The 27751-nt window shown below is 33.3% G+C and overlaps 8 protein-coding genes across 8 annotated transcripts; 4 read left to right on the plus strand and 4 right to left on the minus strand.

The window, feature by feature from the left end:
* Positions 1 to 300: 300 nt before the first annotated feature.
* On the plus strand, positions 301 to 3999 carry VIP1 (inositol polyphosphate kinase VIP1; the record flags this gene model as incomplete). The annotated part of the gene is made up of 1 exon (XM_046078976.1): positions 301 to 3999. One exon carries the CDS (start codon positions 301 to 303, stop codon positions 3997 to 3999), a length of 3699 nt encoding a protein of 1232 aa, XP_045933900.1.
* A 592-nt stretch (positions 4000 to 4591) lies between these two features.
* Positions 4592 to 5917, minus strand: PRS1 (ribose phosphate diphosphokinase subunit PRS1; the record flags this gene model as incomplete). The annotated part of the gene is made up of 1 exon (XM_046078975.1): positions 4592 to 5917. The coding sequence occupies one exon, from the start codon at positions 5915 to 5917 to the stop codon at positions 4592 to 4594; it is 1326 nt and encodes a 441-aa protein (XP_045933901.1).
* Positions 5918 to 6712: 795 nt separating this feature from the next.
* BER1 (Ber1p) lies at positions 6713 to 7693 on the plus strand (the record flags this gene model as incomplete). The annotated part of the gene is made up of 1 exon (XM_046081620.1): positions 6713 to 7693. The coding sequence occupies one exon, from the start codon at positions 6713 to 6715 to the stop codon at positions 7691 to 7693; it is 981 nt and encodes a 326-aa protein (XP_045933902.1).
* Positions 7694 to 8055: 362 nt separating this feature from the next.
* FAS1 (tetrafunctional fatty acid synthase subunit FAS1) lies at positions 8056 to 14241 on the minus strand (the record flags this gene model as incomplete). Its single annotated transcript, XM_046078974.1, has 1 exon — positions 8056 to 14241. The coding sequence occupies one exon, from the start codon at positions 14239 to 14241 to the stop codon at positions 8056 to 8058; it is 6186 nt and encodes a 2061-aa protein (XP_045933903.1).
* Positions 14242 to 15668: 1427 nt separating this feature from the next.
* On the minus strand, positions 15669 to 16565 carry LOT5 (Lot5p; the record flags this gene model as incomplete). The annotated part of the gene is made up of 1 exon (XM_046078973.1): positions 15669 to 16565. The coding sequence occupies one exon, from the start codon at positions 16563 to 16565 to the stop codon at positions 15669 to 15671; it is 897 nt and encodes a 298-aa protein (XP_045933904.1).
* Positions 16566 to 17453: 888 nt separating this feature from the next.
* Positions 17454 to 21905, plus strand: SCDLUD_004288 (gag-pol fusion protein; the record flags this gene model as incomplete). The annotated part of the gene is made up of 1 exon (XM_046078972.1): positions 17454 to 21905. The coding sequence occupies one exon, from the start codon at positions 17454 to 17456 to the stop codon at positions 21903 to 21905; it is 4452 nt and encodes a 1483-aa protein (XP_045933905.1).
* Positions 21906 to 23995: 2090 nt separating this feature from the next.
* On the minus strand, positions 23996 to 25591 carry ASH1 (DNA-binding transcription repressor ASH1; the record flags this gene model as incomplete). Its single annotated transcript, XM_046078971.1, has 1 exon — positions 23996 to 25591. The coding sequence occupies one exon, from the start codon at positions 25589 to 25591 to the stop codon at positions 23996 to 23998; it is 1596 nt and encodes a 531-aa protein (XP_045933906.1).
* Positions 25592 to 26593: 1002 nt separating this feature from the next.
* On the plus strand, positions 26594 to 27184 carry MTR2 (Mtr2p; the record flags this gene model as incomplete). Its single annotated transcript, XM_046078970.1, has 1 exon — positions 26594 to 27184. The coding sequence occupies one exon, from the start codon at positions 26594 to 26596 to the stop codon at positions 27182 to 27184; it is 591 nt and encodes a 196-aa protein (XP_045933907.1).
* Between the last annotated feature and the right edge of the window lie 567 nt (positions 27185 to 27751).

A 27751-nucleotide genomic window follows, 5' to 3' on the forward strand; every position in this document is an offset into this window, starting at 1 on the left:
TATTATAGTTGATTTTATTAAAAGTTGATTTTTTTTAGCACGTGCTTGCTAATACATTATGAAAGGAAAGGAAAGAGGCATTTGTATATCACTTTAAAAAACATATAGCATAAACTAAGAAAATAAATTGATCTAATATTTTCCAAGTAAAAGTTAATAATTATTTGTTTATTATTACAAGAGGGGAAAAACAAGAAGAAAAGATTAAAAAAATAAAAACGAAAAACAAAAAAAAAAAATATATACAGACTCAGCAAGAAGAAAATCCATCAAGATTCATACGCTTACACACTGTGGACAATGTCAAAACAAGACTCAAATAAATTTGGTGATAATGACCAGATACAGCCACCATCACTGCCTGATGTTAATGCTGCTTCGTCATCTTCAATGTCACCACAACTACAAAAAAATACAAAAAAGGCAATGGAGTCAATTGCTCCTATGTTGGAAGGCTTTATGCCAAAAACTTCCTCTTCTGAAAATACTGCTTTGAAATTACCTCCACCAACTTTACCAATAACTAGTTCTAGCCCAGACGACACCATTTCAGAGATAGTCAGCTTGCATGATGATCAAGCACAACTAGATTCTTTGGATAAAACTTTTAATCATTCATTTTCAAAACCACAACTATCTCCAACTGTTTCCTTACACGATATTACTAATCATAAACCAAACACGGGGGACTTATTGGCTATTCAGCACAATATTTCCGAGCATATTTTATCTCCTGTTCCATCCGCAGTTGCATCTAGGAAGTCATCTATCTCTTCGATGGGTATTAGTCAGTCTAATTCAATACAACCCATTATTACTGCCATTACTAACACATCCACTCCTATTCCCACTAGTACCATTACCACCGCCACTGCTGATGTGAATAATAACATATCCAGTACAAATACTTCAGCTTGTTCAACTCCTAAATTAACTTCTACTCCCTCTTCCTTTTCGGATTCCCTTTCGAATTTTAATTCACAGCTTTCTGAAAACGAAGCTCCAACATCTACAGTAACACAGTTCAAATCTAAAATTGGTAAACTAGGTGTTTGTGCTATGGATGCCAAAGTTTTAAGTAAACCTTGCCGTCGCATTTTGAATCGTTTGATGGAGCATGGCGAATTTGAAACAATCATTTTTGGTGATAAAGTTATTCTAGACGAAAATATTGAAAATTGGCCAACGTGTGATTTTTTAATCAGTTTTTTTAGTAATGGATTTCCCTTAGATAAAGCCATAAAATACGTAAAATTACGTAAACCCTATATTTTGAATGATCTAGTTATGCAAAAAGTTTTGTGGGATAGAAGACTATGCTTAAGACTTTTAGAAAAGGGAAATATTCCTACTCCGGAAAGATTGGAAATTAGTAGAGATGGTGGACCAAATGTTACTGATCCAGATTTAAGCGAAAAATTGCTGGAATTGGGTGTTGATCTTGCACAGACAACTAAGGAACCTTCCTGGAAAATGCTTAATGATGATACATTGGAAGTCGATGGTAAAACCATGGTAAAACCATTTGTTGAAAAGCCAGTTGATGGCGAAGATCACAACGTTTATATTTATTATCATTCCAAAAATGGGGGTGGTGGGAGACGTTTGTTTAGAAAAGTTGGTAATAAAAGTTCTGAATTTGACCCTAACTTGACCTTTATTAGGACAGAAGGTTCTTATATCTATGAAAAATTTATGGATGCCGATAACTGTGAGGATGTGAAGGCGTATACAGTAGGAGAAAATTATTGTCATGCAGAGACTAGAAAATCACCAGTTGTGGATGGCATTGTTCGTAGAAATACTCATGGTAAAGAAATCCGTTATATTACCAAGTTGACTGACGAGGAAAGACAGATGGCAGGCAGAGTTTCGAAAGTCTTCCAACAAACCATTTGTGGCTTTGATTTGTTACGTGTTCATGGACATAGTTACGTTATTGATGTTAATGGATTTTCATTTGTTAAGGACAACAACGAATATTATGACAATTGTGCTAAAATTTTAAGAGATTTGTTCATAGAAGCCAAAAAGAAAATGAATCTAGAAAAAAGAAAACTTCCTGCCATTCAAGAGGAAAAGACACAAAAATGGGTTTTTAAAGGTTTAGTTACTGTTATCAGACATGCAGATCGTACTCCAAAACAGAAATTCAAGTATTCATTTACATCTCCTATTTTCATTTCTTTATTGAAAGGTCATAAAGAAGAAGTTATTATCAGGAATGTTAATGATCTACATATTGTTCTGCAAGCTTTGAAAATAGCTCGTCAGGAAAACCTGGAGGATTCAACTAAGCTAGATGTTTTAACGAATGCTTTAGAGAAAAAAATTGATTTCCCCGGCACCAAGATCCAACTAAAACCTGTTTTAAATAAAGAAACTAAAAATGTTGAAAAGGTTCAATTTATCTTGAAGTGGGGCGGTGAACCAACACATTCGGCTAAATATCAAGCTACTGAATTGGGCGAACAAATGAGACAAGATTTTGACTTATTAAACAAATCGATTTTAAATAATATTACTATTTATTCTTCAAGTGAAAGAAGAGTTTTATACAGCGCACAGCTATGGGCGTCTGCTTTGTTTGGTCAAAAGTTGGATGACGAAAATAATAAAAAGGTTGATGAAATTTTAATTAGAAAAGATTTATTGGACGATAGTAATGCAGCCAAGGAATTAATGGACAAAGTCAAAAAGAAGTTGAAACCATTATTAAGAATGGGCGCAGAAGCACCACCACAGTTTACCTGGCCCCCAAAAATGCCTGAGCCGTACTTGGTCATTAAACGTGTATGCAAGTTGATGAACTATCACAAGAAAATTATGGAACACAATTTTGCTACCAAGGACGTTAATCATATGCAAGCAAGATGGTGCTGTGGTGAAGATCCAATGTTATTTAAAGAAAGATGGGACAAGTTATTTAAAGAATTTGTTAATGTTGAAAAAGCTGATCCCTCTAAGATTTCTGAGTTGTATGATACTATGAAGTACGACGCATTGCACAACAGGGAGTTTTTAGAAAATATTTTTAGTGCTGATGATCAAGACTATGACGAGAATTTGGTTACTAGTTCCTTAGTTGATCGTTATCCTATCAATATTTTGGCTAGAAATAACTTTAAAATTACTAATGAGGATAACACGGGTGGTAATACCATTGTTCCAAAAACAAGCAGAAGTGTTTCGATGACTTCCAATACGAGCTCCGTTACTTCAGTCACTGCCAGCTCAATTGGTAGTAACACACCGACTACACCTACAAACACTGCTAAAAGCAACAGTGTCGGCTCTTTAGGTTGGGTTTTGGAGAGTGGACATAACCCTGTGAGAAAGCCTACCTCTGCTTTTGATGGTCCTAAATTCATTCAATTGAGAGAGTTGTACAGACTTTCTAAGGTCTTGTTTGATTTTATTTGTCCTCAAGAGTACGGTATTGAGGATGGCGAAAAATTGGACATTGGCCTATTAACATCTTTGCCATTAGCCAAGCAAATATTAAATGATATCGATGCAATGAAGTCCAAGGATGAACCGGCATGTGTTGCTTATTTTACCAAAGAGTCGCATATTTATACCCTATTGAATATTCTATATGAAAGTGGTATTCCAATGAGAATTGCTAGGAATGCTTTACCCGAATTGGATTATTTGTCGCAAATTAACTTTGAACTATATGAAAGTCTTGATAAAATCACGGGTAAGAAATCGCATGCCATTAGATTAAAGTTGTCTCCAGGTTGTCACACTCAAGATCCTCTAGATGTTCAATTGGATGAGAAACATTACATTAGTTGCATTCCAAAAATCTCCTTGACTAAGCATTTAGATGCAGATTATGTTACTCAGAAATTGAGACGCAAGTTTACCAGGGTTAGAATGCCCCAGAAATTCACCCCTGTTAATATTACCAGTCCAAATCTAAGTTTTAAGAAATATTCTGGTACTATTAAAAGTTTAGAAGACGAGACTAAGGAAAAGCAGCAAAAATTGTGAAGCTATTCACCTGTTTGATTTTTTACTTATATATATATATATATATATTACAGTTTTAATGTATAAGACCCTGTAAATTGTCAATATATTATAATATTTTTGTATATAGTTATGACTTGAATATAGTTCAAGACGATATACAACAAACTAGAGATGTTTTTAAAATCCTAGCCTACAATAGGGAATTATTTGAAAAAAATTCATTTAAGATTTTCTTTTTGATATACCAATGCTCCGTTAGTACAATATTTCTGGTAAAAATGAGATAATATATATATATCTCAGGAAATATGTACTGCAACCCGTGTGGCTGCAACATTGGGTGTCTGTGTGTTACAGACGTTGAGGAATTAATTTAAGGGTCGTACATGATTTCCTTAAATAAAATAACCCAAAAGTGATAACAAAAAAGTATGAATATATGGCTGAAAAAAAGTAAAGTAGAATAAAAGGGGATATAAAAATATGTTAGTTAAATGTACAAAAAAAAAAAAAAAAAAAAAAAAAAAAAAGAAAAAAAAAAAATAAAAATAAATAAAAATAACAAATAATTAGTAAGTTGATAAAAATAAAACACATAAAAATGAATCCTTCATAGTGCTTTTAATGAATCAAATAAAACAGAAATACTTTCACCATAATGATTACGACGAATACATTCGGCAAAAATTGGTGAAACATCAATAACCACCAGTTTCTTAGATTTTGCTATAATTTCTGGGGAAATGGCATAGGTATTTGTGACAACAATTTTATCAATAGAATCAGAACTTTCCAATTGCTCTAAACAATCGCCCGTAAAAATACCATGGGTAGCAACAACAAGAACTTTATTTGCACCACAGTTCTTGGTGCAATGCTCAGCAGCACTAATAAACGAAGATGGCCTATCGACCATATCATCCAATAATATGGCAGTACGACCATTCACGTTACCAACCAAGGTAATTAATTTTTCGGTATCAATAGGTTCTTCTTCTTCGTCCTCAGAATCTAAAGCAGCATATGCATCTGCACCAATTGAATATGGGTCATTAATTTGAGGAAGTTCCATTTCGGTATCAACGCCAGCGTCTACATTACTACCACTATCAGAAACAGCAATATCACCGCTGACCTCAAAAGGATCATCTTCAACTTCATCATCATCAACAACGTGACCTTTAATAATTCTAGCTGTTTGAATACCATTAGTCAAAATAATGTTTTCTTCATCATTACCATCTTCGCCAGGTTTAATAATTGGACGGTTTTTTCTCAACATAGATTGCTTTCTCAATCTTAATTGCTTCAAATTCTTGTTTTGAGCATACAAATCTTTAGAACGGCGACGATCGGTGTGAATCATAGCAAAATTAATTTTTAAAGTATCAGCCAATGCAGTAACACGTTTGGTACCACCCGGATTCTTGGAGACAACAACACTATTCTCGTAATCTTCCACATTTTCTCTAATCCACTTAGCCAAACTTGGCCCCCCATATAAGTTATCAACGGGCTTCGTGAAAAACCCTTGCATCTGAGAGGCATGTAGATCCATTGATATTACATGGTCGGCACCGGCCATGATCAATAAGTTAGCCAACATTCTAGCAGTAATGGCGCCCCTTTGTTTCTTCATTTTGCATTGTTTAGAATATGGGAATTGAGGGATAACTGCAGTGATTTTTTTTGCAGAACCACCCTTTAAAGCAGAAACTAAGATCAATAGTTCCATAATGTGGTCATTGACATGAGGAGAGCCGGATTCGATAACATAAACATCTTCATCACGAACAGAAACACCAATCTGAACACTGGTTTCACCATTGGCAAATTTTTTTAGCGTACATGGGGCTGGTTCAATACCTAATCTGTCACAAACCAATTTACCTAAATCCGGATGGGAATTACCAACGAAAACTTTGCACTTGCGCATTTTTTTTTTTATGTTTAATCCTACGTTTTGTTGTTGTTGGTTAACTGTCTTTGTGGTGAATGATAAGTCTTTAGAAAATGATTCTGGTATAACAGAAACCAAGTTAAAAGTTGATGCAAGCTGCGACACGATGAAGAGTACAGAAAGTTCGTATTGATCAGAGGAAGGAAAGAAAAAATGGTCACAAAAAAGAAGAGGTGGAAAAAGTCAAATGGAAAATAAAAGGTTAAAAAGTGAAATATAATATTTCTATTTTTATTATTACCCAATTTGATTTTATCTGTGCAATTCAAAATAACATAACCTAATTTTTCTTTCTATGTATTTAGCTTATCTGTTGTAAGTTTGAAAGTTGCTAGAAAAAAAGAAAGACAAAAAATAATAATTAAAAAAAAAAAAAAAAAAAAAAAAAAATAAGTTACTGTTACAATATTCAGCTGCGTTAGTTTCTAAGGGATGTAAAAGGGGGGTAATATTACTCTAACTTTTATTATCATTAATAAAAAAAAAGAGAAAAAAAAAAAAAAAAAAAAAGAAACGTGCAAAACAAAATATTAACCTCGGTATTATTTTTACTCATCAAATCCAGATCGTAGAAACACAGATATTCGGACAGCAAATACAAAATTATCACTATCACATCTTTATATTCCTACATTATAATAATATACAACATATTCATCACCCATTACATTGAATTTAATATTTACCAAGGTTTAATACCACCTTCTTCTCTTCCTTAAGAAACTATTCATCACTGTCATTTATACTGTCAAAAATAAAAAATAAAAAAAAATGTCAGCTGTTGATACTGATGGTTTCATAACTGTTACAACGAGAACAAAAAAAAAAAAACATCCCAATAGCCTTTCAAAAATTAACTACAATCATGGCGACTATATAACGGAAAAGATAATTGAATACAGAAAAACCATTTTAAAATCACTAATGTTTGAACAATTATGCAAATCTCTAATCCCATACAAAAACAAAATCCAATATATTAGATGTTTAGCTTTAGGAAGTTTTCATCAGGATATACATGCCAGATACCAACTTGCTTTGCTTTTAGAACTAATAGATTATTTCCTTGAAGCCCCAGGTAGTGTGCAGGACACTAGTAATATTAAAACACTTTATATTTCAATCTACGATCCTGTTTTCACCGATGAAGATAAAAAATATATCAAAAATTTGGGTACAACACAAACTCGTAACAACATCAAGTTACAATACTGGACAATTAATAAATTAAACCCTTGGTTAGATGTTCCTGCATATACAAATAACGATAACATAAATCTATTTTTCCTACCACATGCAGATCTAGATCTAACAGAAAGTGTATTCAAACTGGAATTTCCAATGTTATTTTTAGCAAATAACCTATTAGTCCATACTGACCGCTTTACTCAAAAAGCCCTTTTTGAGACTTTCCCGGTAATAAGTAAGGCGGTTCAATATCTACCCCAAAAAAAAAATGATAAAACAAAAAATACCGCTAATAAATGTAATAATGATCATGATGGCTTTGTAATGGTACAGCATACAAAGAACAATAATCGCAATGTACGTGCTAAATCTCGGCGTCAGTCACAAGAAAGATTTTTAAAAAATAATGAAAATCCTTCCGAAGATCTCGATTATTTTTCAATAAATAGTGATATTAATGCTTGTTCTATACTGTGCGATTTTGATAAAGGTAATTCTTTGAAGAACATGCCATGGATGAACTCTTTTTCAGATTTATCTTTGCATATATTAAGAACAGAATAAGGTGATTAAAGCTTGGAAAGAAAAAGAAAAAAGAAAGAAAAAAATTATTACAAAATAAACTTACTCACAACAATGGTATCTTATAATGCACATATAAAATATTTCTAATTACAAAATTATATTAACAAATTCAATAATTTAAAAAGTTCAAAGATTATTTCAATAGGTTCCCACGCCAATCGAAACATCCTGAAATTATTTAAATGTATATATATATATATATATATATATATATATGAGTGTTTCAATTTCTCTTTAATCTGTATAACCCTTTTTGTTTTCTAAAATACAAAAATAAAAATAAAAATAAAAATAAAAATAAAAAATTTACCAATCAGCTAATTACAACTTCTTTTCGCATTTCAGTTTTCGTACTTTTCCCAGTTATCCAAAATTTCCTTAATCTTTTCAGAATGTGTCAATTCATAAACGTCTTCAAAGTATTCCTTAGTAATTTGGAATGGTTTGGCAGTCAAGTTTGGAATATATTGTCCAACTAATCTGTCGACCTTAACATTTTCCTTGACAATATTCTTGTTTAAAAAGTTTCTAAATGGCTTCACACCACTTCTCAAGTACGAAGAATGGAATGGAACAGAAATACCACGCAATGGAATTGTGGCAAACCCTCTTTCCAATTCAATAGGTTGAGGTTTAGCCAAGGATTTCTTGGAAACTTCATCAATAATCTCATTCAAATGTTCCTCAACTTGTTCCAAAGACATAGACTCTTGCAATTTAGCAATATCAATCTTTTGCAACTTAATAAAATTCAAAACATTGCCCAAAGTGTCCAAACCTCTTAAATCACCAGCACAAACATATTGTTGATTTTCCACGTTGTAGTTGACAATCTCCAATAACCAAGTGGTTCTTTTGTTCACAGTAGCAACAACAAACTTCAAGGCGTCTTGGTTAAATGTCTTGGAAACTCTACTTGGATTGGCAGCAATCATACCGTAGTTAGATCTTCCTAAGGCATCTCTTGGAACAGCAACTTGCATAGTCATACCTCTGTAGAAAACAATTTCAACCAACGACTCAATGGTCATAACATCAGCCAAAGAAACAGTGACAAATTCACCCAAAGAGTGACCAGCATAAGTGGCTTGAGTTGGAATCAAACCCTTGGATTTCATGTCTTCAAAGGCTGCCTTTTCCATCAAGGTCAAAGCCGGTTGTGTGAACTGAGTAGCAGATAACAAACCATTTGGAGACTTAAACGTATAAGAAGTCGTCTCTGGCTTGATGCTCTTGAAAATCTTTTCAGAAACCAATTTCCCATCAACAATGGTCTCAAAGACCATAGATGCATAGTTTTCCTTGATTTTTCTACCCTTCTCACCACCAAAATGAACAGTTAACTCGTTTGGATTGTTCTTGACAATATCAATAATGGAAAAACCATAGTTTTCCTTGAAACGAATATCAGCTCTATCCCAAACGTTTCTAGCAACTTCTGACTTCTCATACAAGTCCATACCCATACCTTGCTCTTGAGAACCTTGACCCGTGAAAACGAATGTGGTGTATGGTTGCTCAACTTCAGCTTCACCGGTCAAAACAACTTCATCTTTGGTGTTTCTAGTTTCAACCTTTATTAATTTACGACCATTAATCATACCAACATGTTTAATAGATGTAGTCAAAACGGTGTTTGGCAAAACCATACCAACAAAATCACACTTGAAAGCACGAACTCTGGAAGAAACATTGTCGGCAGCCCAAGTTTCAACCAATGCACGGATTGCAGCAGATGAATACATACCATGTGTAATGGTGCCTGGCAACCCGGCATAAGAAGCAAAATGTCTGGAAACGTGAATTGGATTCAAATCACCAGAAACTCTAGCATATGGCTCATTAGTGCTTGGAGCCTGGGTCTCCTTGACGGCAATTGGAATTTCGTTTTCAAAATGAACTTTTTCTTCAAATGGAGAACCATTTCTGGTCAAATAGTCAATAACTGGGTTACCATGGGATTCACCAGCTTCATACTCAACCTCACCAACCTTAATGATTTCTTTAGTTGGCAATTCAACCATGACATCACCAGCGGATCTAATAGAATTGAAAACGTTTTGTTCCTTATATGTGACATCAGTTTTTATTTCAAAACTCAAAGTTTTGTTCAACAAGTCAACATCTTCATTTTCTAAGTGGAACCACTCTTTTGATAACAAAACAGCGACATCTTTAGGTGATTTGAAAGTAACCTGGTAAGCAGGCTCCTTTACAACAGCAAAAGTGTTTTGGAAATCGTTGTATTTGCCACGGTAGAAAAACTTAGAAGTAACATTCATCACTGGCTTGCCCTCGTTGGATAAAGTACCAATGACTTCCACAACCTTGCCGTTTGGTTCATTAACAACAGAGGTAACAACAGCTGAGGTGGAAATCACATCATCTTCCTGGATTGGTTTGGCACCTGGAATCATTTGGTAACCGTTAGACAAATGAACTAGTTTCAATAAGTCACCATCAACGGAATTAGGGAAAATAGCCTTAATAATAGACCTCCAACCCAATACAATGGCAAAATCCATTGGAGCAAGTATCTTTCTACCACTTCTATGGACAAAATCTTCACAATTGTTACCAATGGCATGTGTAAATTCCAAAATATCTTTGGCATTAACTTTAACCTTTGGACCTTCAATGACCTTGTGAACATCAAAATCAAGGTTGATTGGCTCATCGATCCATAATTTCCAGTAGAATTCCTTAATACGTTGGTTACGCTTCTCGGTTATTTCGGAGATTGGAGAAAATCCATCATCTGGTGAGTAAGTGTAAAACAATGGTAGTGCGACAGGGTTCCCATCAATGGTTCTTGTTTCAATCAAATCAAATTCAATAATGTTATCCTTACCTAACTTCAAAACAGCCGTTTTCTTGGATACACCTTGAACAGGTTCAAACAAACTAATAACAGTCTTTTTAGGATCAGAGGCATTTTCGATTTCAAGAATTGCACCAGTGTTTGGAGTGAAAACTTTTTTAACAGGATTCAAACCATACATCTTTCCTTGCACAATGTGATCAACAGTGAAAAAAGCGTGTCTCCAGTTCTTTTCACCACCAGCCAACAATTTGAACCATTCCGTAACAGAGGCAATTTCATCGGCCTTCAAAGTGATTTTAGCCTCTTCCTTGGCAACTGGAATTGGATCTTCACCGCCGAAATATTCAACTACAGGAACCTTGGAAGCATCTCCGTTGTAATAATCCTTTAACAATTTTTCAATGTGACCATCATGAATGCCATCCAAAATATGGTTAACAGGTTCATCGATATCATTGGTGAATTGAGCAGCAACAGGACCATGCAAAATACAAGTTCTTTGGACATCTTGGTCAACAACTGTTTCCAAATTTTCAGATTGCCACAAGGAATCTTTTTTGAAGAAAAATTCAAATCTCTTGTCCAAAATTGGAACAAAAGGAACAGGCTTTTGAATTGTTCTGGTACACAAAGCCAAAAAGTAATCAACATCTTGAGCATTTAAAAACTGCTTTTTGGCAGCTGGATAAGTAGAAAAGACTAAATCCAAAACTTTTTTTGGCTCATCCAAAGCGGCAAATGATTGAATGACAGATAAAGTTTTGCTCTTGGTAAAACGTTCCTCAACACGACGTAAAAAGTCACCAGTCATGTTCCTCAAAGTAACATCAATCCACTTGGAAGTAGATTTAATGTACATCAACTCAACCAGTCTATTGGCAACCTCTTCATAAGTCATATCAGTAATATCACGGACCTGACCATTAACAGTAGCAAACCATGGTTTTTGGAAGTCTGAGTTCAATTTAGAAATAATGTAGTCCTTCTTAGCAGCCAATGCGTCTTCTAGCTTGTTTTTTGGCAAGGAAAATATAGTGTCATCCATTTCTTTCCAAAACATAACACCACGAGTGGCGATCTTGTGAATTGGTTCACCCATTTCAGAACGAACAGTAATTATACCACCAGCTGGTTTTTTATAAGTCTGTTCCCATTGGCTATCAGGAACACCAGGACAGGCAGCAATAGCTGATTTAGCGGCTGGAGAGGTTTTGGCCTCTTTTGCAATCATAACCCTGGAACCAAACAAGAACCCATCAAATGGCATAGGTGGGTAGTTGAAGTTGGTAGACCATTTACCAGTCAAGTATGGATAAGTATCTTCAGCAGAACCGAAACCAGAACCTGCAATCAAAATAATGTTTGGATATCTTCTAATCTTGGAGTACATTTGCAAGATTGGTTGATGGAAATCTTCAAAAGAATGGTGACCACCACCTCTACCACCCGTCCATTGAAGAACAATTGGGAAGTGTGGATGAGCTTTGGCAATGTTAATAACTTGAGAAATAGCATCAACAGAACCCGGTTTCAAACCCAAATGAGTTAAGCCTAAAGTTTCAATATATTCAGTAGCAACCTCTAAAGATGGAACACCGGCACCAATAGTCAAGGATTGGATTGGATAGCCTTTTTCTCTCAACTCTTTGATCAACGGAATACCCCATTGCAACATGGCTGGGTTGACATAAATTAAATTAATGCCCAAACTGTAACCTTTCTTGATCTTGGATACAACATCATCAATGGCCTTGGTCATGCCAGCTGGGGAGAAATAACCACCACCTGCCAATTCAATGTGGTAACCAGCGTTGATTGTAGAAGCAACAAAGTCTGGAGAGACAGTAGTTGGAGTCATACCTGGAACCAACAGTGGGGCTCTACCCAATAGCTTGGAGAATTTAGTTTCAACAAACATCTTACCGGCTTTTGTCTTCACCAATGTTGGATGATACTTTGTTAACCAGTTCTCAGAGTATTTCAACCCATTGCTGGTTGTGTCAAAAATTTCTTGTTTGAAACCATAATCATCCTCCTTGTTAATGTCAAAAGCACCGGCAATAATAACTCTAACACCGGTACCATCTTTGTTACGGTGTGTCAAAACACCTAAACCAGAAGCACCACCTGGACCAAAATCTAGAATGTGAGAGCAATTCAGTTGAGTGGATTTTTCCCAATTAACTGGCAAAGTTGTGATAGAGTATGCAATACGGTTTGCAATGGATTCTTTATAGTCACGTAAATCACTGCCATTAAAAGTGTCGAAAACTGGAATCTTCAAATCGCTATTTTTATACTCAATGCCAGCATCAATTAAATCTTGTTTAATAAAAGCATTGGCTGGTTCCAACAAATGAGAATGGAAGGGAGAGGCAACTGGCAAAAACCTGTTGGTGAACTTTAACTTTCTTTCGCTATATGGAATTCTTGTTTGATCCAATCCAGTTGGAGCTTTAGCTTTTCTTAAAGCCAAGTTCAAACCGTACAAAGATTGAGGTGGACCACTGACAACCAAGTTTCTAGCACCATTAATTAATGAAATGACAATATGTTTTGCCTTTGGTAAGTGAGAATTGGTCTTATCCACAAATGTTTGAACTTCCTCTTGGGTCATGTTGGAAATAGATAACATAGGAGATGGGGTGCCTTCGCCATTTTCAATGGAATCAACAGAAACACTAGGTGGCAACCCAGTGTTTGGGTAGACTTGGTCACAACGAACACCAATGAAAAACAACAAGGAAATTGTTTTCTTAATGGCATTGAAAAAGGATTCCCAAGAATCAGACTCGGCAATGGCAACAGCAGTGGCTAAACCTTGAGAATGACCTGTGGCACCCCTGTGCAAATGAGAACGTAATTCACCTGGGGTGAAGCCCAATAATCTACAAGTTAAAGCATAATGAACCAATTGAATAACACCAATTAAAGGACAAGAGACCGGGATAGATAATAAATATTCTGTATTTGGTGTTAACGATGGGTTTTCCAACCATTGAAGAACATCCAAACCTTCAGTGAATGTCTTATCAGCTTCTTCAGTAGAACTGGACAAGTTTTTCAAGACCTTGGCTGCATAAGAAATAACATCAGAAACCAATGGGTTGTAGGTATTGTATAGCTCACGCAATTCTTCGAAGTAGTCATCAGTGTTACCCTGACCACCAAAAATGGCAACAATGCTGGTCTTGTCCTTATCTTGCAAAGAACTCTTGAATAGAGTGGACGCGTATTTAACAAATGGTTTACCAGAAGCAGTTCTGGCGTATAAATAGTTTTTGATTAATTCCTTAGCCTTGTCCAATGTAGTAGGATACACTATATTCTGTTCTTCTTCACCTTCGTTGTTGTTGCTTTCACTTGATTCATCATCTGTGCTGTCACTTAGCAATTGGGCAGCCAAGGCATGTATATCATTACCCTTCAAATAATTGGATTCAAATTCATTCAAAGAAGAATTCAAAACATTGGTAAAGGCTTCGTCACTATCGGCAAATCCAGCGACATAACCAATAAATTTACCCAATAATTCAACAGAAGAAGTAGGCTCGTCATCGCTGGCGAAGCCCTCAGTAACTTCTGGCAATTGCTTTTCAAATTGGTCTTTTAATTGAGAGGCAGCAAAGTATGAATCTGTTGCTATATATAAAACGTGTTCAATTGAACCATGTGATAAAATTAAGGGTCTTGTGGAACTCATTGTGTGTATTTCTTGTTTTTATATTGATACTAATGGAAGTAATATTTTTTGTTGTTTTTTCTTTTTATTTGTTTTTCTTTTGTAATATAGTGTTGTGATAACTACTCTAATTTATAAAATATGTTGAGTTAAATTAAAACTAAAGTAAATTTTCTTTTGGTGGGAATATTAATTTAAAACAGTTTTAAAAACAAATTTAAAAATATAAGGGTAAAAATGTTTTTGGTTGTATGGGTAATTGTTTCGTTTATTTTCTTGATCTTAATTGATTGAAAAAATATGTGCAATAATAACAACGATAGTAATAATATGTAAAGGAAGTTGGGAGGGAAAAGAAAAGAAAAAGAAAAATAAAATATTTGATTAGCTGGGGGTTATCAAAGAGATTGATGGTTTTTTTTTTTTTTTTTTTTTTTTTTTTTAATTGTCTTGAAGATGTACATATATATATAAGATATTGGAAAAAAAAAATAGTCAAACAGAAATCTTAAATTGAACCATTAAAGGATGAGTGAGAAGAGCATCAGGTGGGAAAAGTGAAAAACGAGACTAAGAATTGCCTTTTATAAAGGATAGTTGAACAAAAATAATAATTTGTAATTTTAAAATACGATTTAAAGAAGAAGAAAATTGAAAAAAGGAAAAGAAAAAAAAAATTTTTTTTTTGTTTTTTGTTGTAGTAGGAAATATTTGATAGATTGTTCTTATTTTTTGTTGATAAAAAGTATTAAAAAGTTGGATTTAAAAACGATAGCTAATTCTTTTGGTCGTTCGTTAGTAAATAAAATGGAAAAGCCCTGTGCGCATTTTTGCATTGAGTTTGTGAAGAAAACAAATTCTGTCTTTTTAATTTTTTATTTTTTGTTGAAAAATTAAAAAAAAAAAAAAAAAAAAAAACACTTTGGGTTTTAACCGCTTACCTCGCTCGATGGTTGTTCTGTGTAAGTCAGCGGTTAAATCACATAGAAATAAATAGCCGAAAAAAAGCTTACTTTCTTAATTCTATCAATTCGTTTTCTTTTTTGGGTTTAACGAAAGGACAACCATCAACGTTGGCTGTACCTTTTATTAAAAAAATTATATTTTCTTTTTCTTTTTCTTTTTCTTTTTCTTTTTTTCTCAACAAAATTTTATTCATGCACATGTAAAAAAAAGATATTTACTATTGTTTTTTCTTTTTCTCAACAAAAAATTGTAAAATAGTACATACAATATAATCTATCTATATTTAATAGAGTTTGCTTATGCTTTTCTTTTTTTAAAAATAAAAAATAAATAAAAATAAAAATCAAATTTGTTACAAATCTACAAAAATATACCATGACGTATAAAAATAATCTCTTCATCCCATATGCACTTTCTACGAAAAAACCCACAAAAAACCACAAAAAACCACAAAAAAAAATTTTTTTAAACCATCCTAACTTTTACCCGGATTCGTGCCTTTTGTTGCCAGCTATTTTGCTATTTGAGTAGAACTGCATTGACATGCTACTACTAGCTGCATGGTCGAATCCAGCATTGCCTTGAGTGTTATTCTCTGCTTGATTATTAAGGTCATCCCCATATCCACTATTATCATAATATCCTTGTATGGTATTGTTATTATCGCTTATTCTTGCTAATAGTCCACTGTAATCCATGACGTTATTGTTGTTGCCATACATATCTAAACTTTCTTCATCCTCCAAATCATCACTTTGTTGATCTACGTATTCCATTCGTTCACTCAGTACTGTGTTACAGTTCGTAACCATGTTATTTCCTCTATTCAGCCCAAAATTACTAAATGTAAATAAATTTTCAATCCCATTCAAGCTATAATGTCTATCATTTTCAAAATACAAAGGATCTAATAAAAATTCTATACTGCCACTCAAATCCACAATTTTTCCCGGAAATAGTTGCTCAATTATATGCTTATCTTCATACTTTTCAATATCTATGCTTAACACCAATTGACTTTTCTTGTTTGTTCCCATAATGCTAACAATTTGGTAGCCATGATATAATATTTTACTGTAAGGAATCTGTAATCCTAATTGTATTAGATCAAACCATATGATTAAGTGACTGTCTAATATAAACAAATCGCATTGAACATTTTCACCACTACAATTATTAGTGTTACCATTACTATCAAAAACATTATCTGTTAATAAAGATAATATATAATCTCTGCCCCCACCGTATAAGATAGGTAGATATTGTTGATCTGAATCTGGAGGAATGTTTTTTATTCTGGGATTATTTGCAATAAATTGTTTGTATGGTATTACATTTTCTATTGTTGGTTTTATGTTTATTAATTGGATGTCTGTCATATCTTTTCAGTATTACTACTGTCTATGTACCCTAGCTGATTAGAAGTTTTTTCTTTCAACTTTTATGTTAATCATGGTAGTTTGCAGTGGAACCGACAAACAAAAAAAAAAAAAAAAAAAAAAAAGAGAAGCTTTGAATAACCGTAATAGTTTTTTTGGTCGACCCAAAATCTTTTTTTTTTTTTTCAAAAGAAAATTAAAAAAAAATATATATCAAACTATGTTCGTATCAAATTATATAAAAGAATATAAAATCTGACAACGGCGGTATTATATTATTGTTGGGGCATACGCCCACCGTATAAAATGCGAACTCGCTGCAAGACAATTGCTAGCGATGCGCATATTAATAATATCGAAGATAAGAATGAAATATAAATAACATCTATATAAATATATATGAAACGTCAAGCACAACCCATAGAAAGGACATATAAAGAATGTCTATCGCAAGAAGTAAAGTAGTAAATGAGTCAACTACAAGAAGTGCTACACGTATACAAAGCGGATCATGAGAACGCTGCTAATACGAAACAATAACGAACAAGTTATAGTAATAGAAATGCAGAAATTGACTTCACAACCAGAAGGGTTAATAACCTCGAAGGTAATTTATAAAATAATATATCAATGATAATAATAGATTAAGTTCGATCATTGATATAACCAGAAAGGTATATAAAGGATTAGTTTCCAACCTTTCACAACAAGACATTAGTTTGTCAGGTAATTCGTTATCCCTATATAACTATTAGTTTAGCTTATATAGAAAGGGGAAGAAAAACCATACATAGACAGAGAGATATAGATATAATAAAAGATACGATCATATATACATATGATCAAGGGCCTAATAATACAAAACTAGAAAGTAAACATCTTATAATAATGAGTGAAGAATCCAATATAGAAGTTCCTGCGGAACAGAGAAATAATCCAACTTCGGGTAATAACCCGAACAACGAATTATTCCAACATGGTGCGAATTCAAGTTCAGCGAACACACCTGCCAACACAGAGGAGACCTTCAACCAACAAACTCCCGAACCTAGCACTAATAATACAAGAGTTGTAGTTGAATCACCATTTAGCGCCAACACGACTAACAGATCCCTTATTTATGTGCCAGATCATTTACTAGAAGCTGTCAAAACATTAATTAAAAATGATGCGGCGCCCAATAGATCAAATAATGACACGACAAACCAAATCATAGAATCAAACACTATAGTACCTATGGGAGTTCCCAAAAATAAGTTAAAATTACCACGAGGACCACCTAACACAGACTTTATTACACTAGCAGACAATACAGACTTTACACGCTCAAACAAATTAGCATGTGCTAGCTGGGCATCCCTAAATTCCCATAATGCAAAAAATTACAAAATTCCTTGGAACAACTTTCCTACTACATACTACGAGTCCGCTAGATTCAACTCCAATACATGGAAGAGATTCATATCTCAGTTGACACCAATGCCCTACCCAGTATCATCCCTATCTGAAATCGTACAATTCATAAAATGGTACAATAACTTCACTTACCGAACTCACGAAAATGGCATCCATCAACTATTATTTTACACTGTCTTCTCTAAAATAAAGAACTCGTCGCCAATTGATGAAGCTGAAAATAGAGAAATATTGAATAATATACTACCCAAAATATTCCCACACAAAATGAAAGACATATCAGACAACACGTGTTCATCCACAATATTCAGAGATTACATAGAAGAAGTATTTCCAGCACACCCAAGCACCATAGCTGTAAAATTATTGGACAAATATGTAATAACCAATAATACTACAACCTCTGATATGCAAACTCAGATAAACACAGCCCAATCCTTCAGATATTGCGCAAAAATGGACGCAATACCAGATAAAGAAATAATCCCATATTTCGAAAGAAAAATCTCCGACTGCTATGGGGAATCAACGGCACATTTAATCAGAAAATGGATGAAGACTCCAAATCTAACTATGCAGGAGTTACTAGCAGACCTACACGAATATATGAAAATAAGTAAAAGATATAAAGTATCAACGAACCCCAGAACAGATTCATTTCTACCAAGAAAATTTCAAATTAACAACATTAATCGATACGATAACACACGTTATCCAAAGCGCAGATATAATAACGGATACCCAAACAGAAACAGAAACTACTCTCGTAATAATCATCCCAAATCGCGCAATTATACGAATCATCAATCTCACCGCACGACAACTGGCAATAATACAACAAACCAATCGAACATCAACAATATAAATCAGAATAACACGAATTCTAATCCACCACAAAGTCGCCTAGCTGATTTTCAGCCATTCTTCCCAAACAACTCGAATATCAACTGTATACCACAATTAGCTACTACAAAATGCCCACACATCCTAATCGATGGAGGTGCACACAGCAGCATCACAAATGACAAACAAGCAGTAACCAATTTTATCCCAACTAGCGAACCATTAATAACCTCCGCAAACAATACCCCATTTAACATAATAGGTACAGGTACCATAGAATTAAACCTAAACAATTACCATATAGCAATACCAGTATACGTTGCAGAAGATGATCTACCATATCCATATATAATATCTGAATACGATCTGAGACAACAAAACATATACAAACATAACACCCCATCCGACACATATCTAGCGTCTTATACACATAACTTCAAAGAAATCAAATTGACCCCACACGCACGAGTGCATGTACTAGATAAATCACATATCGAACATAACACGTATAGTGAGCAACTCCCCCCAAATGAGAAACCACTATCTGCACACTCTATATGCGCTCACTTTAGCTCCAAAAAAATCAAAGAACTTCTTCAGACAACACGACCATCCGTACAAAATCTATTACCTCGCACGTACAACGAAAAAATACTGAAAACTTTATCAGATAAACAACAATGTTCGTTATGTTTACAAGCTAAAATTCATAAAATAAACAATAAAAAGGAATTTCTGGCTAACGCATCCCAACCATTAGAAATAATATCAATAGATTACATGGAACTAGGTAAACAGCAATATTTATGCTTAATCGATCACTACACGCGATACCTATGGATGTTGTACACGAAAGACAAACAACAAACAGCAGTGCACCTACAAAATTTTATTCAAAAAGAAATCAACAATGTACCATTTCAAATACAAACAATATTTTCCGATAACGCATTGGAATTCAAATCAACTTCAGTCGTAAACTTATTATCCTCCTACGGAATAAAACAAAAATTCTCGCCAAGCTATCAACCAGCAATAAATGGCATCTGTGAAAGAAGTCATAGAACTATATTAAACGCGGCACGAGCAATATATCTAGAAACCAAATGCCCTATAGAAGTATTTCCTTACCTAATTCAATATTGTGTGCAATGGTATAACTTAGTACCCCACAGCCACACGAAAAAAACACCAACTGAATCATTATATGGAATCGTCAGAATAACGAAAGCACTATTCCACCCATTCGGTTGCAAAGTTATATATTACTCTCATAGACAATCACTAAAGCACAAACTAGAAACTAACTCTGCCATAGGCATCTATCTAGGCTTTAATCAAAACCAAACTTTCGCTTACTACGTATTAGACCTTCATTCACAGACTGTAGCAGAAACTAATACTGTATACTTTTTAGACCACATCATTGGATTCCAAGAACTTGCAGCAACTGCGGAAAAACACCGAGAAATATTACAACTCCTAAAAGAACCAACTACAATAAAGACTATTGCAACTATCAGTAAACCAACGACATCCATACCTACCTCACCATCTTTGAGTGAAGCTGGTAAATACAATGAATGGAAAAATGCCATAATTAATGAATTACAAAATCACAAATCGTTTAACACATTTGAAATAGTTTCCACACCCTCTAAAGCAAAATTATTACCTACAAAATGGGTATTTACCGTAAAACGAGATCGTGAAGGAAATATCAGCAAATACAAAGCAAGACTTACTGCATGCGGCAATAGAGATATACCATTAGACCCGGTGGATACAACATCACCCACAACGGACATCACATTACTAAAACTATTGCTAGCATTCTGCGTACAGTACAACTGGCACACCTTAACAGCCGATGTAAAATCAGCATACCTCCATGCAAATATCAACCGTGATACATACCTAAGAATACCTAAATATTTAGAACTCCACTACAATATACCTAAATCACAACAACACCAATGTTTAAAACTCAACAGATCACTTTATGGACTATCCGACAGCGGAAGAAATTGGTTCAAATATATTTATAACACCTTAACTAACTTAAATTACCATCCATTTAAAAGTTGCGACACTATTTTCTATAAAACCATTGGCAAAATATTCATCATAATATTACTATATGTAGACGACCTATTAATAATAACACCTAATTCAATGGCAAGTGACACAGCAATAAAAGAAATATCCAGAACAGACATTACAATAGGCTCCGTATCACATTTACAAAAATTTTTAGGATTAAACTTTGAAAAACAAAAAGAAAAACTTTTCCTATGGTCCACATATAATAAACATCAATGGCTAACAACGCCAAAATATACTAACAATCCAAGTCCATCAACTTATATAACAAACAAAGATATTGATCAATACCAAAATGACGAAAGCACCCTTAGATCTATCGTTGGACAACTTAATTACGTAGCACTATCAACCAGACCTGATTTAACATATGCGACACATTATCTATCCAAAACAATAACATTAAAAACTAGCCATATATGGAAATGGGCTCAAAAAGCATTATCATATTATCATACAACTAAAGATCAACGATTATATTACCGCCCAACAACACCAAGCGAATGGAAATTTACCATATACGCAGACTCTGATCATGGCTCAGATCCTATAACGCGAAAAAGCACAAGCGGATTCATCGCATTTATCGGAAACTGTCCAATATATTGGCGAACACAAAAATCATCACGAATCATAACTTCATCAACAGCAAGCGAATTATACTCTTTAAAACAAGCAATAGATAGTACAAAATGGATACAGAATACAGCAAACGAAATAGCAACAATCACCAACACAAAAACATTTCCTACGAGAACCATTCATCAAGATAATACTAGCACAATAAACGCAATGTCAGCAGAATTCTTTCGATACAAACAATGGGATATTATATATCGATACATCAATGAAATGGTGAAAATGGGAGAAATTATATTAAAATATCACCCAACAGAAGACCTAATGGCAGATGCATTGACCAAACCTATAGATTCACAGAAGTTCTCACATCACATAAGGAATATGCAAATTTCATAAAAAAAAAAAAAAAAAAAAAAAAGTAGGGGAAATGTTGGGGCATACGCCCACCGTATAAAATGCGAACTCGCTGCAAGACAATTGCTAGCGATGCGCATATTAATAATATCGAAGATAAGAATGAAATATAAATAACATCTATATAAATATATATGAAACGTCAAGCACAACCCATAGAAAGGACATATAAAGAATGTCTATCGCAAGAAGTAAAGTAGTAAATGAGTCAACTACAAGAAGTGCTACACGTATACAAAGCGGATCATGAGAACGCTGCTAATACGAAACAATAACGAACAAGTTATAGTAATAGAAATGCAGAAATTGACTTCACAACCAGAAGGGTTAATAACCTCGAAGGTAATTTATAAAATAATATATCAATGATAATAATAGATTAAGTTCGATCATTGATATAACCAGAAAGGTATATAAAGGATTAGTTTCCAACCTTTCACAACAAGACATTAGTTTGTCAGGTAATTCGTTATCCCTATATAACTATTAGTTTAGCTTATATAGAAAGGGGAAGAAAAACCATACATAGACAGAGAGATATAGATATAATAAAAGATACGATCATATATACATATGATCAAGGGCCTAATAATACAAAACTAGAAAGTAAACATCTTATAATAATGAGTGAAGAATCCAATATAGAAGTTCCTGCGGAACAGAGAAATAATCCAACTTCGGGTAATAACCCGAACAACGAATTATTCCAACAATTATCTCTAACATAATTGCAAGTTACTTTTGTGTATTGTAATTAACAAGATGGTATATTTAAAGGAAAAAGTTCTGCTAGCATCTAATTAAAGACATACTAGCCAAAAACTTATTTTCACATAAATCATTATTTTATACAGGGACACCAATACAAACATAAGTTTATGTAATTTTAATTAAAAAATTGAACATTAAATATTAAATACTAGATATAAAAAAGAAAAAAAAAAGAAAAAAAAAATTGAATGATTTTTGGAAAAAATATACCTAATAATATGGAAGATAAAAATTAAATAATGAAGTTAAAATCTTCATATGGGGAAATAATGATGAAGCTTTAAGTAAAAACCAAATGTTTTCTTGTATGTTTTTCAGCACTTTTTACTAGACAATATAATAATTTGCGTCGATGTGATGAAATATAACTTTTTTCTCTATTTGTTGCAAAGCTTTGTTTTTTTTTTTTTTTTTTCTATTAAGCCGTGTTGCTGATTTATGAATCTTCGTTGTCTGTTCAATATAAATCTTCGTCATTTGTTCGTGATTAGTCTTCGCTATCTTTTCGATATAAATCTCTGTCATTTGTTCGTGGTTAGTCTTCGTTATCTTTTCATTATATGTTTCCGTTATTAGTCTTTGTTGTATGTTTTTCAGCAGTCTTCGGTGTTTTCTCGTTAGATGTTCATAAGATATTCATAAGATGTTCGTCGGTAGTTTCCGTTGCCTATTTACTAATAATATTTGTCGTCTGTTCATTAGCAGTCGTCGCCATCTGTTCATTAGCAGTCGTCGCCATTTGTTCGTTAGCAGTCGTCGCCATTTGTTCGTTAGCAGTCGTCGCCATTTGTTCGTTAGCAGTCGTCGCCATTTGTTCGTTAGCAGTCGTCGCCATCTGTTCATTAGCAGTCGTCGCCATTTGTTCGTTAGCAGTCGTCGCCATTTGTTCGTTAGCAGTCGTCGTCGCCATTTGTTCGTTAGCAGTCGTCGCCATTTGTTCATTAGCAGTCGTCGCCATTTGTTCATTAGCAGTCGTCGCCATCTGTTCGTTAGCAGTCTTCGCCATTTGTTCGTTAGCAGTCGTCGCCATTTGTTCGTTAGCAATCTTCGTTACCTATATACTAGTGTTTTTTGTCGCTTGTTCATTAAAAATCTTCGTTATCCGTAATATTAACAGTCTTTGTGATCTGTAAGTTATCAATCTTCGTTGTTCATTTTGTTAAAAATCTTTATTATCCGTTCATTAGCAGTCGCTGTTGATTATTCTTTATTAGTCTTCGTTGAATAATAAGCTGCTTCCGAGATAATAACAATACAACTTCGTATTTTATAAGTAAAACAATTAACGGGGAGTGGATACACTACTTTGTTTCTACTACGTGTCCACAAAATAAACAGCTTAAACCAGTAAGTATTGTCCCAGTTGAAGAAACTTGTTGAATTTCTCCATGCGTCTTCATCAGTGATAATTCGCCTTTACTAGGAATCTTCCTACAGTTATCATTCAAACATCTGCTATGTGTCTTTTTGTAACGCAAACCACAACTGTTACACAATTGGTCGTGTTTTTTACCACTCCAGCTAGGTCTCCAACAGGGAGAATCCATGGAATGGCAGGATATACACTTTCGTGGCTGATTTGTTAATGATGTCAAACTCTTTCTCCTTTTTTTAGTTGGTGTATTTGTAGGAGAAGAATCTTTAAACCTTTTTAAACCCTTCGAAGCCGATGTAGCTACAGTTTTAGCTGTTGCAGGTGTTGTAAACACACTTGTGTGGCTAATACAGTTATCATTATTACTGCTCATGCTATTTGCACCATTGTGCTTCGTATCTACTGGTGATGATTGTAGTACAAATGTATGAAATGTCGGAGAATTGTTGTTGATGTTGTTGCTGCTAGCGGTAGTAGTCCTAGACTGTTCTATTAATTCCACCTTTCTGTTATTACCGTCATTATTTTTATTGATTTTATTATTATAACTGCTTCTGGGTGTACTTACAAAACTATTATTGGAAGACAATGTGTTATCAATATGATCACTGTGTTGTGGTGAGGTCGGCGGTGTAAATGATTCAACTAATATTTTACCATTAACATTACAGGAAAGTAGACCGTTAGCTTTAGTTACTTTATTACTTTTCCTCTTTTGTAACGTTAATGAATTTTTCTGCAGGACATCTCTATTATTTAAAATTTTTTTTAACTGTCTTGCTTTGAAACTGTTTGTTTTCTTATGTTGGTTCACTATTTTGATTGTATGTAATAACTTACCACTCACCATAGGTGTAAAAATGGGGCCTATTTGTTCAGGACTTTGGGGTGGAGTTACTTGGCCATTCCTATTAGTAGTGGGAACGGTAGCATTATTTTTCGTGGCGTTTCTATTGTCTATGGGTGGTGGTAAACTGTAACAGTATGAAGAAGTATTAGATAAACCATAAAACTGGTCATGTGGATTAACTATTGAACAAGGTAATTCGCTAATTGTAGCTACAGAAGCTAAGACATCCAATTTATTGTTAAATGTTTTACCAGCATGCTGTTGTTGTTGTTGTTGTTGTTGTATAACCAAATCGTGTATTTGTAAATATTGCTCATAACTAGTTTTCTTACACCATGACATTAAATTTTGTCTCCAATATGGAGTCGGCTCGCTAGTATCTGGATAATTATAGGAATTTTCTTGTTTTTGCGGGTTAGGTAATAATTTTAAATGCTTTAAAGACGGCAACTGAAGATTGTTGGCTTGTGGTGCTTCATTACAGCTAAATGCGGTGGTTATCGGTGCAGCAGTGTAATTGTTGTATAATTGTGTGGTGGCATTTGCATTATTGGCAATATTCGTTAAACTGTCTATTTTACCTGAAATAGTAGTTGATGAGTTAAAGGAACTAGCTTTAGTGAATGGTGAGGTATTATGGCTATTGTTATTACTGTGGACCATAATTGACATATTTATCTGGTTATGCGTATTTGTTTTCTTTGTATCTATATGTTCCTATATTAATGAAGTGTGATATAAAAATAGAAAAAAAAAAATAATTTAATATGTTGTAATATATCACAAAAGATATGTATATCTTTATGGACTATTTAATTAATATTCCTAAAGGGGAAGTTTAATGGGAAAATTCGTAACTTACAAAAAAAAAAAGAAAAAAAAAAAAAAAAATGTAGAAGAGAAAGAAAAAGAAAATATTAAAGTATAAAAAAAGTTGTCTTTTTTTTTTCTTTTTGCTTTGTTTTGTTTTATTTTGTTTTTGGATTGCTTATATATATATATATATATATATATATATTCAATGTGGTGTAGAGAGGAGAAAAAAGAGAAAAAAAAAAGGTTTAAATCAGATCAAGAAAATAGTTGTAAGATGTAGAGATCTAAATTTTGAGTCTTAATTTATATAACAATGGTAATTTTTAGATTTGATTTGAAGGCAGATATTAAAAAGAAATCGATGTATATACAAGCAAAATATAAAAAAATATAAAGAAAAAACCAGCAATGTAATTAAGCTTACCTTTTTTTAAAAAATACTTGAAAAGAGGAAAGTTCAGCAATTGTAAGAATATATGCCCAAAGTTTAGTTTCTAAAATTGGCTTCTATTAAAATTTGATCTGTGTTAATAATACGTATTTTATTATTAATTAATTAATTATTAATAATTTATTGCTGGGCTTCAATTTGGTTTTTTGGTTTTTTGGTTTTTTTTTTAATTACGTATTGGCCATCTTGTCCGAGAGAATAAAATCAACTCTGGAACTTTTGGTTCTCGCTTACTTTTATTACCCGCATTTCATTTCTTCTTTTTTTTTTTTTTTTGGAGTATTAAAAAAAAAAATAAAAATAAAAGTTTTATTTTATTTTTTTTATGGTAAATTACACTTCAATGCTCTAACCCTTCCAATAAATGAAAATAAAAACAAGCAAATATATATTGAATACACAGACAAATGTTACACACCAGTTTTAATAATCCCGGTTCTAATAATCCCGGTCCTAATAACAACAATGATCAATCCGGCTTTATAGAATTATTTGTTAAAAAAATATTGCTACATTTAGATGAAACAGATCAATCCAAATTAAATGATTTCTATTTATTATTCGATCATACTTCACCAAATACAAAAATAATATTTAACTCACAGCCCTTTGATAATAACCATGTAATTGAATTTATAAAAATGTGGAATACTTCAATTGTCACCACACAACATGTTTTAACAAGTTTGGATTATCATATTATACCCGGTTTAGGATTCATAATATGTAACGTTAATGGGAAAGTGAGGTTTGATGAAAGTGGTAATGATAGATTGGGTAACAACTCTGTAATTACAACGGCACAACAACCCATAAACAATAGTCTTACAAGTACGACTACTGTTAAGAAAAGACCGTTATGGGGCCCTTATTTTGGTGTTTCTCTACAAATAATGTTACAAGAACGTATATTGAATAATGATTTGAATAACGTCATATCTGGTTTTAATTATAGTATTGTTTATCAACCAAAGGATTCATTGTTGGTGGAACATTAATTAACCATTTGCCGGATTTCGGTTTGGTGCAATCTTGGGAAATGTTTTTTACGCCGGCTGTATTTTGTCACATTTTACGAAGTATATATAGTATTTTTTTTTAAATAGATTTTCAACAAAATTTTTATATATATTGAACAATCATTTTTTTTTTTTTTTTTTCAACAAAATTTCCTTTTTTTTTTATTTCTGTTATTGAACCCTGAAAGTGTACCCTCTGCATTCTTGTCAATTTATTTGTTTTCATTTCTTTACCATCGTTTAGGAGTAAAAGGCAGTAAAGAAAGAAAAAAAGAAAAAAAAATATTTGATCTTGTTTGTAAGGACTTTTTTCACACATTTCTGATTTCAACAAAAAAAAAAAAAATATAGAATATGAATTGGTGCCGAGTTTATTGCACAATAATGCCTATTACCATTAATTATTTCTTTTATCTTTCGTTCCTATTAATCTATGTCATTATATAAAGCTAACTTTCGGTGATGGTAAAATTCAACAAGTTATTAAGTAATATGACAAGTGTACAAGAGGAGAAATGTTAGGAATTGTTGATATTTGAAGGGTTA

The sequence above is a fragment of the Saccharomycodes ludwigii genome, chromosome V (assembly GCF_020623625.1).
Source record: "Saccharomycodes ludwigii strain NBRC 1722 chromosome V, whole genome shotgun sequence".
Classification (NCBI taxonomy): domain Eukaryota; kingdom Fungi; phylum Ascomycota; class Saccharomycetes; order Saccharomycodales; family Saccharomycodaceae; genus Saccharomycodes; species Saccharomycodes ludwigii.